Genomic DNA, 16754 nt, shown 5'->3' with positions numbered 1-16754 from the left:
AAATATATATTTTTTTAAATCACTAAAAGATTTACAAATATAATGATCAGGCCTGTCCTACAGCATGTCTTTATATTCTATTATAAATAAAGTTGTTTTTATCTTTTTATTTATCTCTGTATTAACATATATGAATAAAGCTTATTAGTTAATGTATTTATTTATTTAGAGTTTAAGAGTCTGGTCCTCACATGTATGTTTACAAGTGTTTAAATTCATTTCTAAATACACTGTACATTCATTTGCAGTATTTTCTATAGAGTATGAGGGGGAGAAAGAAGTAATGAAGAGCAAGTACTTCGCTACTGTACTTTATTAGGTTTTTCAGAGGACTGATTACTTTCACACCCTTCCGGGGTTCAATTCAGCAAGACTAGACTGCATGTGTCCGGTGATTTGTCTTCTTCTCTGTACCAGCCCTGTGCAGGTTGGTTACACAAACTATCCTAGTTTGAGTGCCTACAAATTTTTCCGTTTTGCTGAGTTATCAACAGGGTCATCGTGTATCGTTGAAGTTAAAATTCTTACTTTTTTACTCAAGTACATTTCAGAGCCTGTAGTAGAGGAGTTGAATCAGTACTTCTACTATTAGTGCTATTACTAGTATTTTTTACACTAGTATCTGTACAATACATTTAAATCTACAGAACCATACAGACGCAGTGAAAAGGAATAAATACCTTATTGTGGGTTAGGAAGCAAATTAATCCAAAATGAACACATGAAGCCGTGCAGAGCCAGGATCGGTGATGGTGGGCTGGAAACCACTGGACAGAAGAAAGTGACAGCTTGATTTACTCCAGTCCACACGGTGGCGCTAACGCACTTCTAACCGACAAGTTTAAATCCGCGGAAGGAGTGAGTGTTGACAGCTCCGCTTGACAAGAGTTCACCAGTATAACCAGAGACTGCGTGTAAGGTCCATCTTCTTGGTGGGAGACATGTCGGGCAGCAGAGTGATGAGAGCCATCAGAGTGAGTGAGTTCGGAGCTCCGTCAGTTCTCAGCCTGTGTTCCCAGGTGACCGTCCCAAAGCCTGGACCCAGACAGGTGAGACTCCCAGCTGAACCAAATTGATAACAAGGTCTGGCTTCATGGCCGGACTAACTCCTGAGGGGCCCCTCTGGACCCACTGCACATGTGTCCGTTTAGTTAGTTCCATAGGGGCTGTGAAACCATTATCTGTGTTGAAGCTGGAATTGCTGATTAATAAACAAGTCAACTTGCAGAAAATTTGAAAATAGCAAATGCTATCAATGATTGATTCATTGCTTTGATTGGTTTTCTTGTCAAGAAATGTCAAATATTGACTGGTACCAGCTCCTCATGTGAACTTCTGCTTCAGGGTAGTTAATAATATTTGTCTTGGATAACAAACATTTTCCAGTCAGTACATTATTAAAGACAAAAGTTGTCAGATGTATTTATAGTGAGCGTTTTTATTTGTTTTGTTTGTAAGTTTCAGCCTCGCAGTATTCATATGGTGGAACAACACAACCTTGTTAAAGTTTTACAGGGTGTTCATCAAGTTTAGGTGTTAAAACCAGAGGATGATGAGTCAACGTGGCTGATAGTGTCCTCTAGTGGCACACATTTCTAACCACGTATGTAGTACGAACCTTTGAACTGTTGATCCAGCCTAGTCGCTATGAATAAACGTCATAATGCATTAATACAGTCAGTATTTTAGCCAATAAAATAGTAAATAAATACTAAGACAACTCAGTCTGTTATGAATAGGACCATAGTGAATACAACTTATTCTACTTGAAAAGATAAGCTGTGCTGTTACAGTTGAGGTTGGATACTTTTAGGACTCTTATTTTGTCTGTTGTGCTTGGCCTTGGTTTTTGCTTGTCTTATATGACCATAAAAACCTCAGTATGTTTATTTGTCTGTTTTGAAATAGAACATGTTGATTTCGAACTGTCCGTCCTCTGGCTCTTCCATGATGTGTCTCCTCTGTAGGTGTTGATCCGTGTCCAGGCCTGTGGCGTGAACCCTGTGGAAACCTACATCCGTTCTGGGACTTTCAGCAAGAAACCCACCCTGCCGTACACACCGGGCTCCGATGTAGCTGGAGTGGTGGAAACGGCTGGTAAAGGAGTCGTAGCATTTAAGGTCTGAATGAAAAACACTGCACATTAAAACACAATTATTGGTGGATACAGTCCATTTAAAGCATGTATGTAATTACATATACAGTTGCATATCATCCATTTGCTGGTTTTAAGCACTTGATACCAATACAAAAACACATAGCAGATAGCATTCACCCTGTTTGATTAACACCAATAAATGCGTGCGTGTGTGTGTGTGTGTGTGCGTGTGCGTGTGCGTGTGCGTGCGCGTGCGCGTGCGTGTGCGTGTGCGTGTGTGTGTGTGCGTGTGCGTGTGCGTGTGCGTGTGCGTGTGCGCGTGTGTGTGTGTGTGTGTTTTGCAGGCAGGAGATCGGGTCTTCACCACAGCCACCGACTCTGGAGCTTATGCGGAGTTCACTGTAGCAGCTGACGACTGTGTCCACAAACTGCCTGAGGCTTTAGATTTCACACAGGGAGCAGCCATAGGGATTCCTTACTTCACTGCCTACAGAGCTTTGATTCACAAGTAAGACCATGACACTGTTAGAGGCTGCAGCTGCACCGTGGTGGTGAACAAACAGATTCATATGAGGCTTCAAAGGCCAAGAGTCTTTTTTATTTCCAATTTTGTTTACATACTCACATATTTTCCCTACATACCTCTGTACATTGCACAACAATAACATTGTTATGCATATTGTTGTTTATAGGCTCACAAAAGACATTTAGCTGTTGGTAAAAACTACTCCAAATATGCTCAGAGTCTAAAGAAAATAAAAGTCATCACAGGCTCACACACACATCCCAGTGTCATTGAAGTGTTTTGCTTGTGTATCGTCATATTATATCATTGTCAATCCCAGTGTCAGGCTAAACAGATGCTTAAATGATATGAGAGCAGTTTGATTGCACAGAACATTTTCTGTATTGAATTTAAACTTCTTTCCTCCACTAACACTATCTGTACAATTCATGAATAAAGATTAAAGCAGTGACAGTTACATTTGGTACCCATGCACGCTTTGAGAGTAACTCCCCGGCTGTGGAGATTGAAGAGGCAGAGGAGGACCGCTGCCCCCCAGTCATATCCAGGGCAGACCTGTGGAGACCCCTTAACCGGATCAACACCCGCAAGGCACCTGGACCTGATGGGATCCCCGGCCGAGCTCTCAAGGTGTGTGCAGATCAGCTGGCACATCTTCAACCTGTCACTGCGCCAGTCTGTAGTCCCTGCATGTTTTAAGAAGACCATCATTGTCCCTGTTCCCAAGAAAACTAAAATCCTCTGCCTGAATGACTACCGCCCAGTAGCACTCACTTCCATCATAATGAAGTGTTTTGAGCAACTGGTCCAACCATTCATCACCTCCTCCCTCCCTCACTCTCTGGACCCTCTTCAGTTCGCCTACAGGTCAAATAGGTAGACTGCAGTTGCCATCTTCCTCACCCTCCACACTGCCCTCTCCCACCTGGACCAGAGGGACACATATGTGAGAATGCTGTTCATCGACTACAGTTCAGCATTCAACTCCATCGTGTCCCTGAGGCTCGTCACCAAGCTCAGAGACCTTGGGCTCAACATCGTCCTGCGTGAGTGGATAGTGAACTTCCTGACGGGCAGACCACAGGGGGTGCGGATCGGCAGCACCACATCCTCCACCCTGACTCTCAACACCGGTAGCCCCCAGTGCTCAGTCCTCTCAGTCCATATTTGCACTATTGCACAACATTGCACTACTGTTTTTTCTTTCTTCAGCTGTATTTATATATATATATATTTTATTTCATATTTTACATTTTTGATATTCTATTTTACACTATTTTATTCAAAAAATTATTTTTTAATTCTTGAGCATTGTTAGAAGATTGCCAGCGACTGCTTAATTGTTATCTCTCTGCATTTGATAATAAAACTCTTGGTAATATAAACAGCTGCAATGAACCTTGTTGTAATGGCAATAAAAAATAGAGCCTCTGGAATAAAACAAGCTAGAGAATAGTACTTTATCGTATTTAAATATTTGATCATCTTATTTTTTTAATCTATTTCCATTCCTCTTGAAAGTTATGGAAATGTTGCCTTGTCTTGGGACTCATGTGAGTGGGGAAGTCGGCATGAATTAAGAAAGAGCACAGCACATTTATCTGTTCAGGTTTTTTATACAGAAAATACAGAGTGATGTTAATTGATATGACAGAATGTGTTTTATTCTGCTATGTGATGTGTTACAGAGCCCATTCAAAGGCTGGAGAGACTGTCCTCATCCATGGAGCCAGTGGAGGGGTGAGAGTTTATTTTTATTGTCAATTTACTTAAAGCAGCCAGCAAGATCATGATCCATCATCGAGATCGGATCCACTATAGTCCAAAGTCATTTTCCACTGCTTTTTATTAGGATCAGCCGCCGACCTCGGTCGTGATCCACCACGATTATATGATGCCAACGCGACACAGGATCCGCCATTACCACTCTCTTTGTGTGTGTGTTTGTGTCCGTGCATGTGTGTAGGTGGGTGTGGCCGCGTGTCAGTTGTCCCGTGCTCTGGGTCTCACGGTGTTGGGAACAGCAGGGACACCAGAGGGAATGAAGCTGGTCCTTAACAATGGAGCTCACATGGCCTTCAATCACAGAGAACAGGGCTACACAGATCAAATCACGGTAAACGCACAAGTACACCAACACCAGGACGATAACTCCTTTTACACGATGAAGCATTTGAGTCATTGTTTCCTGAATACCTTCAGCGCACAGCATCACATGTTGTTTTACAATCACATTTCCAGACAGGTTCTTTTTAAGTGATGTTTGGATTGAATAGCTCTGGCAGTGATCATGCCATGTGTCAGGATCCTGTAGAATGATGACTCTGATTCGTCAGTTGTTGTGATGGTGAATTAACCTGGTGAGAAGTGAATCAGCTTCATAACACTGAAACCCATTGTTCCAGGAAGCCACAGACGGCAGGGGCGTAGATGTGATAGTGGAGATGCTGTCCAATGTCAACCTGAGCAAAGACCTCGAGATGTTGGCCTACGGAGGACGTGTCATGGTCAGTAGCTGTACAATCTGTAGTTCTACCACAGCCAACATATGGTTCAGGTCCTTCTCAACTTAATAAAAGGTACCGCCAGACATCACACAAGGGTGTAGAGTCCAAAGATTTAATCAATCAATCAATCAATCAAATTTTATTTGTATAGCCCATATTCACAAATTACAATTCATCTCATAGGGCTTTAACAGGGTGTGACATCCTCTGTCCTTAACCCTCAGCAAGAGTAAGGAAAAACTACTAAAAACCCTTTTAACAGGGTAAAAATATGTAGAAACCTCAGAGAGAGCCACATGTGAGGGATCCCTCTCCCAGGACGGACAGAAGTGCAATAGGTGCCACGTGCAGGAGAACATCATCAATAATCAAAATCTCTAGCAGCATTTGATGAGGGTAGAAATCCCGAAGGACAACCCCAACATGACATGCCAAGCAGTCCCGCTGCAAGCACAGTCCATGCTCAGCAACCATCTAGACCACGATCCACCATCCAGACCAGACGCCACTCCAGTCCTCAGTCACCGTCCACCGCCGCCCACCAGGACCCATCACAAGCCACCACCGCGGTCCTGGTCCACCGCCCGTGCCCAATGCCAACGCGACACAGGGTCCGCCACCAGCAACACGATCAGCCCACATGACTCAGAATCCGCCACACTGGATCCAACACCGCGACCCCCGGTGCGCGATCCACAAACCGCAATCCATGGTGCGGCCACAGAGGCCCTGGATCTGCGAGTGATAAAGCAAAGGGATTCCGGGGAAGGGGGATAGGGATGGAGAAGAGGAAGGAGAAGCTGGAAAGAGAAGCTCCGTGTGTCATGTGTCATAAAATAGAACAAGTAACGTTCTGGCGCACTAATTAGCTCTAACTAAAAGCTTTATCAAAAAGGAAGGTTTTGTATGGAAGCCCATTTCCACCACATTGATGAAGAAAAAAAAAAAAATCTATCTCATAATTATGACTTAGCATCTCATTATTATGAGATAGTATCTCATTATTATGACTTAGCATCTCATAATAATGACTTAGCATCTCATTATTATGAGATAGTATCTCATTATTATGACTTAGCATCTCATAATAATGGGATAGTATCTCATAATTATGACTTAGCATCTCATAATAATGACTTAGCATCTCATTATTATGAGATAGTATCTCATTATTATGACTTAGCATCTCATAATAATGACTTAGCATCTCATTATTATGAGATAGTATCTCATTATTATGACTTAGCATCTCATAATAATGAGATAGTATCTCATAATTATGACTTAGCATCTCATTATTATGAGATAGCATCTCATAATAATGAGAGAGTATCTCATTATTATGAGATGCTAAGTCATAATTATGAGATACTAAGTCATAATTATGAGATACGATTGTGGGCGGGGCATAACAGAGCAGAGAAGCCGTTGCTGAGCGGCTTCGGGGATGCCGCCTTACTCGCGGAAGTGGGCGACTATGCATCAATACAGTGACATAACATAATCGATTCATGTTTTCTGCTCCATTGATTGTCATAGCGATGTGCTGCCGCTGTATGATTATAACCAGCGCTGCTCCAGGATCAGAACAGACGCTCATTAAAAGTCCGTACGTCCTGTACGTGTCGCAGTCTGCTTCCGCCTCACTTCCCCTCTGTCCTGCGCTCACTTTACACTTTAACAATAAACCCTAGCACTAATCACAAGTTATTAGGACACGTTTAGGACTGACGTTTAATTTGTGTTTGTTTGAGTTCATGAAACACATTAAACACCGTGAGCACTCAGTCCTCCGCTCCTCACAACACGAGACGTAACGTGACGCGCACAATCAGTTCTGTCAGGGTAAAAGTGAAGGAGCGATCCAGAGTCATGATCGGTCATGAACGAATAATAACTTAAAAAATACATGTGATTATCAGTTTTAGTGAAGAGGAACAGAGACAAGCATACACACACACCCACACACCAACACCCACACACGCGAACACAACCCGCCACACACACACACACACACACACACACACACACACACACAGACTCGCTCAGTAACTCATAATTATGAGATACTATCTCATAATAATGAGATGCTAAGTCATAATAATGAGATGCTAAGTCATAATTATGAGATACTATCGCATAATAATGAGATGCTAAGTCATAATTATGAGATACTATCTCATAATAATGAGATGCTTAGTCATAATAATGAGATACTATCTCATAATAATGAGATGCTAAGTCATAATTATGATATAGTATCTCATTATTATGAGATGCTAAGTCATTATTATGAGATGCTAAGTCATAATAATGAGATGCTAAGTCATTATTATGAGATGCTAAGTCATAATAATGAGATACTAAGTCATTATTATGAGATGCTAAGTCATAATTATGAGATACTATCTCATTATTATGAGATGCTAAGTCATAATAATGAGATACTATCTCATAATAATGAGATGTTAAGTCATTATTATGAGATGCTAAGTCATAATAATGAGAATCTATCTCATAATAATGAGATGCTAAGTCATTATTATGAGATGCTAAGTCATAATTATGATATACTATCTCATTATTATGAGATGCTAAGTCATAATAATGAGATACTATCTCATAATAATGAGATGCTAAGTCATTATTATGAGATGCTAAGTCATAATAATGAGATACTATCTCATAATAATGAGATGCTAAGTCATAATTATGAGATAGATTTTTTTTTTTCTTCATCAATGTGGCGGAAATGGGCTTCCATAGTTTTGAGCCTACTTTTAAACGAAAAGATGGTGACTGCCTCCCGAACTGAAAGTGGTAGATTATTCCACAGCCGAGGGGCTTGATGGCTAAAAGCTCTGGCTCCTACTCTACTTTTAGAGAATTTAGGGACGACAAGTAAGCTTGAATTCTGGGAGCGGAGTGCTCTAGCGGGTTTATGAGGTACTAACAGCTCTTTAAGGTAAAAAGGCGCTATATTATTAAGGGCCTTGAAGGTGAGGAGGAGAATTTTAAATTCTATTCTAGATTTAACTGGAAGCCAGTGTAGCGATGCTAATATTGGAGAAATGTGCTCTCTTCTCTTTGTTCTCGTCAGGACACGTGCTGCGGCATTTTGGACAAGCTGTAGAGTCTTTAACGACTTACTGCTGGAGCCTGATAATAATGAATTACAATAGTCCAGTCTCGATGTAACAAAGGCGTGGACTAGTTTTTCTGCATCTTTTTGTGAAAGGACATGTCTAATTTTTGAAATATTACGCAAGTGGAAAAAAGCGGTCCTAGAAATTTGTTTTAAGTGACTATTAAAGGATAAATCAGGATCGAAGATCACTCCCAAGTTCCTGACTGTTTCATTGGAAGCAAGGGCAATGTCGTCTAGCGCAGCTATATCATTAGATAATGCATCTCTAAGGTGTTTGGGGCCAAGTATTATAACCTCTGTTTTGTCTGAGTTTAATAAGAGAAAATTGCGGGTCATCCAGGTTTTTATGTCCTTGAGACATGTTCGAAGTTTAATTAATTGATTACTTTGTTCAGGTTTTATTGACAAATATAACTGGGTGTCATCCGCATAGCAGTGGAAATTTACCGAGTGTGTCCTGATAATGTTTCCTAGTGGAAGCATATATAATGAGAATAGAATTGGGCCAAGCACAGAGCCCTGTGGAACACCATGGTTAACTTTGGTGCGCACAGATGACTCATCATTAATTTGCACAAATTGGGAGCGATCAGAAAAATAAGATTTAAACCAGTTAAGGGCGGTTCCATTAATGTTAATTAACTGTTTGAGTCTTTGTAATAAAATGTGATGGTCAATTGTGTTGAATGCTGCACTGAGATCTAACAAAACGAGGACAGACACAAGTCCCTGATCTGAGGCTATTAAAAGGTCATTAGTGACTTTTGCCAAGGCTGTCTCTGTACTGTGATTGGCTCTAAACCCCGATTGAAAGTCTTCATATATATTATTTTCCTGGAGAAACTCACACAGCTGATTGGCAACAACTTTTTCTAAGATTTTAGAAATGAAGGGGAGATTAGATATTGGCCTGTAATTGGCTAAAACCTCTGGGTCTAGGGTGGGTTTTTTGAGTAGGGGTTTGATGACAGCTAATTTAAAAGACTGTGGTACATAACCTGATGATAATGACAGATTGATAATGTTAAGTAACGAACTATCAATTAGGGGCAGAATTTCTTTAAGTAATTTGGTAGGAATGGGATCTAAGATACAGGTTGTTGGGTTAGAACCTGAGATTAGGTAAACGGGTGATCAGAGAGAAGCTGTCTAAGTAATGGGTAGGATTCTCAGCCGTTTCTGAGATCTCTGTTGTTGGGAGGGTATTAGTGCCAATTGAGGGCAGGAGATGGTTGATTTTATTTGTAATAGTTTGAATTTTATCATTAAAAAAGGTCATAAAGATATTGCTATTTAGGGATCGAGGTATACTGGGTTCGGTGGAGGTGTGACTCTCTGTCAGCCTGGCTACAGTGCTGAAGAGAAACCTGGGGTTGTTTTTATTCTCTTCTATCTTGCTTTGTGGAGAGCCTTTTTATATTCTTTAACACTATTCTTCCAGTCTATTAGATTTTCAACATTGTTGCTGGAGCGCCACTTCCTTTCTAGTTTTCTTGATAATTGTTTTAACTCATTTGTCTGGGAATTATACCACGGAGCTAATTTACTATGTTTGACATTTTTCTTTTTTAGAGGCGCTATTGAGTCTAATGTTAATCGTAATGAGTCTGCAGAGCTATCAACGAGGTGGTCGATCTCAGTGGAGCTCAGGGTTTTAAAGAATTTGTTGTTTATATCTACTGCTAATAGGGGTTTATTATTTCCTTAAATTTAGCTACAGCACTATCAGGTAGACATCTAGAAAATGAATTTTTTATTAGTGGCATATATTCAGTTATTGAAAAGTCAAAGGTTATTAAATTATGGTCTGATAGAACTGGATTGCGCGGAAGTAGTGTTACATTTTCAATTCCGACACCGTACGATAATACCAAGTCAAGTGTGTGGTTACAACAATGAGTAGGTTTGTGCACACACTGACTGAAACCAATAGAGTCTAGTATTGAAATAAATGCTACGCTAAGGCAATCTTTATTATTATCAACATGAATATTAAAGTCACCAACAATAATAATTCGGTCTTTAGGACTAAGTTTGATAAAAACTCAGGGAATTCCTTTAAAAATTCAGTATAAGCCCTGGGAGCACGGTAAATTACGGCAAATATGATTGGCTGTTGGTGGTTCCTGGATTGGCGTGGAAGACTAAGAACCAGACATTCAAATGATTTGTAGCTGAGTTTAGGTTTAGGATTAATTGATAGACTGGAGTTAAAAATAGCAGCAACTCCACCTCCTCGACCAATTTCTCTAGGAACCTGTGAATTGATATGACTGGGGGGAGTAGATTCATTTAGACTGACATATTCATCAGGATGCAGCCACGTCTCAGTGAGGGACAATAAATCTATGTTGTAATCGGAGACTATTTCATTAACTAAAAGAGCCATTTTTTCCAGTGATGTTTAAAAGACCACATTTAAAAGTCTGGGTTTCCTGTATTGTTTCAGAGGTTGTTTTAATTTGAATTCAATTATTGTGTGGAGTTCTCGCTCTGTTATTGTTTAATTTCAATAATTTAATCGGACGGTGAACAGACACAATCTCTATGGGGTTTTGTGACTGATCCAGAGGGAGCGCAGAGAAGTGTTTAGCACTGCAGCTCTGCTTCCTAGTCCCAACTATGGGTTGTCATGTTATAGACTTAGTAATATTCCTAGATAAGAGAGCTGCTCCATCCCAAGTGGGATGAACGCCGTCTCTCCTAACAAGACCAGGTTTTCTCAAAAAAGTTAGCCAATTATCTATAAAGCCCACGCCGTTTACAGGACACCACCTTGACAGCCAGCGGTTAAAAGACAACATGCGGCTAAACATGTCATCACCTGTTGTATTAGGGAGCGGGCCAGAGAAAACCCACCTGTCTTCATCTATCAGCTCCACAAACGATATTTTCAGGAATATTCAGGAATTGATCATCACACAAATGCTCTGCAGTTACTTTTTCTCAAATGTCAGTTAACGTCAATGAGGAGGCACTGTTTTAGGTAACATATTGCATAATTAAGTGATTGTGATGGGAATTTTTTTTTTGTTAGCTTACTCAGGGTATCCGCAGGGTCTTAAAAAGTATCAAAAGTTGATATATCAATTTAGGGAAACTCAAGACATTTAAAAAGTATTAAAAAGTCTTGAATCTTTTTCAAATACAAGATCAGAGCTTGTTCGTTCTTAACAGTGGAAACAGTGAAAACACTGAGTTTCTCTGGTCACAGCTGCTCAGAGATCAGGGCTGCAGCTTCATGATCAGATCAGAAGCTGGAGTAGGTTTGTACCGAGCTTCAGTTTATGTTTCTGCCTCCAGTCTGACCTGCTCTCACTTTTTGTTTTAATATTTAGTCAACTAAAATATGCGTCACATCCTATTACGTCTACAGCCCAGCGCTCTTCCCTGCAGGTCGCAAATCTATAGTCTCCGACCCCCGGGCTCGGTAAACTTACCATGGATAAATCCCCAAAAAGAAAAGTTTGGGAGGAAAATAGAGAGTTTAATTCTGCGTAGACAGATTAATTTGCTTTCACTCCCCAACGATGTTGGCTTACCTGTATGCATATATATATGTATATATTTTATATATATTGTATAACTTTATATAAAACTTTATTAGCTTTGTTATCAAATATGTTTTGCGAAAACAGACACAATTTATTTGGGGGAAGAGGGGGAAAAATGGCTCTTTCGATAGTAAAGTTTGCCGACCCCTGTCTTATACTGTCAGAAGGCCTCAGCCGAAAAATGACACGAGAGATGGTTATTGAATCAGGATATCACACCCGTTTATTTCCCTTCACACTTCAAAACTTCTCTCTCAACAACACCCCCTTCTGTTAGAACCCTGCTTCAAAACAAGACTCCCAACCAACACCGTGATTATAACAGGAACTACACATCAACCTTCCACAATAAAGCCACTAAATAAAATATTACAGACGTGTGGGTTAGGGATAGGGTTGGTGATGTGATGGGCTCCTCTGGACCAGGTAGGGTTACTGATTCTCCCTCATCTGTTTTACAAGTTGATGGCCTGATCCAAGATAAAAGAGAGCTGCTACCCTGAGTTGCTTGCTGCAGTTCCCTGTCCATCTGCTTTTGGAGTCTCTCTTTTCTTGGCATTATGCTGCAAATTTAGCAAACGAGATAAATCAATGTTGTGCATATTTATCAAGAGCAACTTACATAATCTCTATAAAGTGACAACACAGTACATGTTGTCAGCTCATGTACTGTATGAGGAGGAGGAGGAAGAGGAGGGAGGGCGCATGGGGGGGGGGGTGATATCAAAACACATTTGGGGGGAATTGATGACAGAGAGAGTAATTGTTATTCTTAAATATTGATGAATGAAGAAAAAATTGGGCTCCAGCAGAAGGGCACTTTTCTCATCCAGGGCAAAAGGGCCAGTGCTTGAGCACCACTAGGGGTCTATCTGTGCACATGCCTGGGCTCGGGCATAGACTGTATATGGGCTCGAGCGGCGTTACTAGGCAACGTCTGTCTCAGAGCGCGATTCGCGCTGCGGTCTGCAAAATAGTTATTTAAAGTATTATAAAAGTGCCTACATTTAATTTTGCAATCTTAAACTCAATTGTGTCGCTGATGTAACCGGTTACAGCTCCTAATGGCGCTGGGGTCTTGACAAATATTAGAAGGGTTTTGAAAAGTATTGAAGGTAATATCAGGATTGCTGCATGTAACAGATCCCCCGAAAGATGTTCTTTTTTGACTGATGTTCTGTTTATTTTACACCCTCCTTGTAACACCGTACATCTTAATACAACTTTGAACAACTTAGAAACACCGTAAGAAATTGTCCTTCCTCGGAGGGTCGCCAAATATAAACCTTGTCATCACAGCAAGTCCGCGACTCCACCGGAACCGTTTCAAAATAAAATCATATAACATTTTCACAATAAAAGAACAGAAAGAGACTTCAATATATATATAAACAATAACACATGTAGGATTAGTTACAATGCATATATATGGTAAATGGCTTTGTATTTATATAGCGCTTTTCTAGTCTTGATGACCTCTCAAAGCACTTTACAGTACAGTTTTACATTCACCCATTCACACACACATTCATACAGTGCATCTATTCGCAGCACTTAGTTATTCAATGGGGGGCCATTCAGGGTTCAGCATCTTGCCCAAGGACACTTCGGCATGCAGATGGGTCAGACTGGGGATCTAACTGCCGACCTTCAGGTTGGAGGACGACCACTCTACCCATCTGCCACAGCCGCATATACCCTGTTACTGTGTTCTCCACTTTATACGGCACACTTGAGGTGCAGCTGTAAGATAAGATAAGATACATTTATTGTCCCACACACATGCACACGACATGCAAGGGGGGAAATTTGTTTTCTGTTATGACCCATCTGGTGAACACAGGAGGACGCACAGAGAAGTGGGCAGCCATGCACAGCGCCCCGGGGAGCAGGTGTTAGGGGAGTAAGGTGCCTTGCTCAGGGGCACTTAGACAGTGGGGTAGGCACTTTTGATAGTGTGGAGCAGCCAAAAATAATTTCTTTTTTTATAGTAGTCTGAGAAAAACAACAAATTTCCTAAATGATTGTCCCATTTAGAGTAATAGAAAACAAAGCACAGTATGCATTTGGGCCAACATACAGTATGATTGATAGCTAATTCCATCCAATGGGTGCTAGGTTGCAGTTGTAGGTGGGTGTGCAGTGTCTCAAACTGTTAATCAGGCTCCACCCCACTACTCCAATTATGCTTACTTTAAGCTGTGTCTCAATTCGGGAGATGCATTCTTCTGAGGCTGAATTTGAAGACCGATTGCTTCACAGCGGACTATCCTAATTTGAAAGCTCCTCCAAATATGGAGGACAAATAGTTCTTTCCACCTCACAGCAGCATATCCCATGATTCATTGTGCTTCTGTGACAAACTGAGGTAATGGTGGCAGCAAGCGAGGCGAAACCGCAGAAGGATTTATTTTAAAATGTTGGTACTCAACCGTACGGTATAACGGTATAAATGTTTCAAAAAAATCATCTTTTCAATGTTTAAATAAACCTTAAAAATCTTTTTCTGTTTATTAAGTCAGCTATTGACCTGATGTTTGGTAGTAGCATCACAGTAGTATCACAGCTGGGTCAACTCCTTGCACACTCCTTTATGTCTCTCACCTTTGCTCTCCTCTTCCTCCCTTAGGTTGTTGGCTCCAGGGGCCCCATAGAGATCAACCCCAGAGACACCATGGCTAAAGAAAGCAGCATCATCGGAGTGGTTCTTTACTTGGCTACACAGGTACGAAAATCACACTTGATGGTTTGATTTGGTCAGATTTTTTTCATTGGATTCTGTTATATTTCATGTTCTGTTTAAGGCTTCACATACTGTATGTGTCTGAGATTAATGGCAGATGTTCTATCCATGAGCCAACACAATTAAGTGTAATGCTGTTTACAGTTTGGACAGGTTACTTCTACCCTCTTACCCCAGCAAATCGGAAAATTCTGTTGTCCCCTCACGAGTCTTGGCTGAAGCAAGAATTTGACCACAATCACATTATAACATAACCACAAATAATGGACAGCAAACAGCTTTTGGACATGGAGGCAAGAAAAGCTGATCCTGCTACAATGCTCTGTTTTTTAAAAACATTTTCTACATATCTCTTCCCTCGCTCCTTCTCCTTCTTCCGTTCTCAGGAGGAGAAGAAAGAGTGCGCAGCGTATCTCTACGCAGGAATGGAAGCTGGTTGGCTGCGTCCAGTCGTCGGTTCCCAGTATCCACTCGACAAAGCTGCCCAGGCCCACCATGACATCATCGAGTCCCCTGGGGCCGCTGGGAAGATAGTCCTAACCATGTGATGCCATGACGATACCACAGGTCCTAGGGTTTAGGCTGTTGATAAAGTAGAGAATACAGCAGCAATTAAATATGAATGAAAAGAACTATCTGTATTTTTTCACAAATTTTAATAAATCATGCTGACAAGTGATGATGAGACCGTCACTGTTGTCTTCCTTCCATGGTAACATTAGTGCACATTTGCTGCAATGGGTATAAAAGGTGAAAAGTTGTTCTTGTAGTTATCAACCTAGGGCATTATCATGTGGACCTGCGATATTACAGAGTTTTATAGTGAGTTCCAGCTCATATTCAGCTCATCTGGTTGACAGCTTCACTGTCACCACTCATACATTTTATTTCACCGGAATCTCACCAGTGCGGTGCCAGTTGAGAACCGAACGTTACATAGTCCACTCTTCTTATGAGTGTGGACTAATCAATAGAACCAATATGCTGTTTGTGGACAGCAAAACCTCAAAGGAACCAATGTTTTACCATGATTAACCGTAATCATTAAATAATACATATGTTTTTCTACTGTACAGCTTCTTATTTGATCATCAGTCGGCAAAATCTTTTCAAGCAGACTCATACAAGCCTGTGAGATGTGAAATGAGAGTTAGGAATTAGACAGCTGATATAAAACTTTGAGAATTATTGACAAAAAGATGAATACCCTTGTCCCATTGACAAGTCTAATATTGTACACAGTCATTTAGGGGCCAACATCCCAAAGACACTTGAGAAGATGTATATTTGTATATGTACAATATCCTCACCTTGCAAGCAAATAAATGAAAAACCTTTTCCCAATTAAATACCTACTAAAAATACTTTCATTTTTGTGACAGTTCCATCAAAACTATTGATATTAAGGGGAAATAATTACAACAAAAGAGCAAAATTCAAGATTAATTTGTGAAAAGTGAGTCAGAGCTGACATCTGTTTCTCTCAGGTGACAGTCGGCTCTACTGAGCATGCTCCATACACAGCCAGGTCACCTTAGATACACACACTCACATACACAATAGCTGCTACACCACTTTTGCAACCAGTCAGTGATGAAGCAGTGAATTTAAATTCCCCTGACAACAGACATCCAACAGAGCTACAGTTCATTCATATGGATTAATATTGGAGTGGAGTGTACCATGTCCTCAGCAGGGGTGGTCGTTTGGGTTCAGGTACACCAAATTTTTCAGGTAAGCAGTTTATAGTGGTTTTTATATGTTATTGGACTCAGACATTATTTGTTTATTTTATGAGGATGAGTTTGATTGACTAAAATTAGGCAACTGATATAAGAAAATCTATGACATTTAAAAAACAATCTGTCACAAGTTGAGTTATCCCTGGTATAGGTAGCCATACTAAGAGAGAAGTTGTTCCTCAGCTACAGTTACCAAGGCTGTGTATGTGCGCATACTTCTGGGAGGCATAGCAACGTTTGTCTTTGCATTGAATGCACTGTTCTGAATGCACATGATTGATAATAGAGTTAGAGTTATTGTTAATCAGTAGTATTGTTATCTCCCACTGAAATAATAGAATTTTCTCATCACAAGCTAATATGGAGGGAGAAGCTGTCTACAGCTAACTTTCCTTTTTTCCACTTAAGTCTTTGTTGATTTTATGGATTATTTTAA

The 16754-nt window shown here is 40.6% G+C and overlaps 1 protein-coding gene across 1 annotated transcript; it reads left to right on the top strand.

The window, feature by feature from the left end:
• Positions 1 to 841: 841 nt before the first annotated feature.
• On the top strand, positions 842 to 15255 carry cryz (crystallin, zeta (quinone reductase)). Its single transcript, XM_062404595.1, has 8 exons — positions 842 to 1049; positions 1968 to 2120; positions 2443 to 2606; positions 4313 to 4364; positions 4591 to 4740; positions 5030 to 5131; positions 14463 to 14558; positions 14963 to 15255. Exons 1-8 carry the CDS (start codon positions 942 to 944, stop codon positions 15122 to 15124), a joined length of 987 nt encoding a protein of 328 aa, XP_062260579.1. The 5' UTR covers positions 842 to 941; the 3' UTR covers positions 15125 to 15255.
• Positions 15256 to 16754: the final 1499 nt, after the last annotated feature.

This window comes from Platichthys flesus, chromosome 14 (genome assembly GCF_949316205.1).
Source record: "Platichthys flesus chromosome 14, fPlaFle2.1, whole genome shotgun sequence".
Lineage (NCBI taxonomy): Eukaryota > Metazoa > Chordata > Actinopteri > Pleuronectiformes > Pleuronectidae > Platichthys > Platichthys flesus.
This window is presented reverse-complemented; position numbering and strand designations above follow the sequence as displayed.

Coding starts and splice junctions, on each gene's coding strand:
- cryz (XM_062404595.1), top strand. CDS start 942: ATGTCGGGCAGCAGAGTGATGAGAGCCATCAGAGTGAGTGAGTTCGGA. Junction 2,607..4,312: donor TACAGAGCTTTGATTCACAA/GTAAGACCATGA, acceptor GATGTGTTACAG/AGCCCATTCAAAGGCTGGAG. Junction 4,741..5,029: donor GCTACACAGATCAAATCACG/GTAAACGCACAA, acceptor CCATTGTTCCAG/GAAGCCACAGACGGCAGGGG.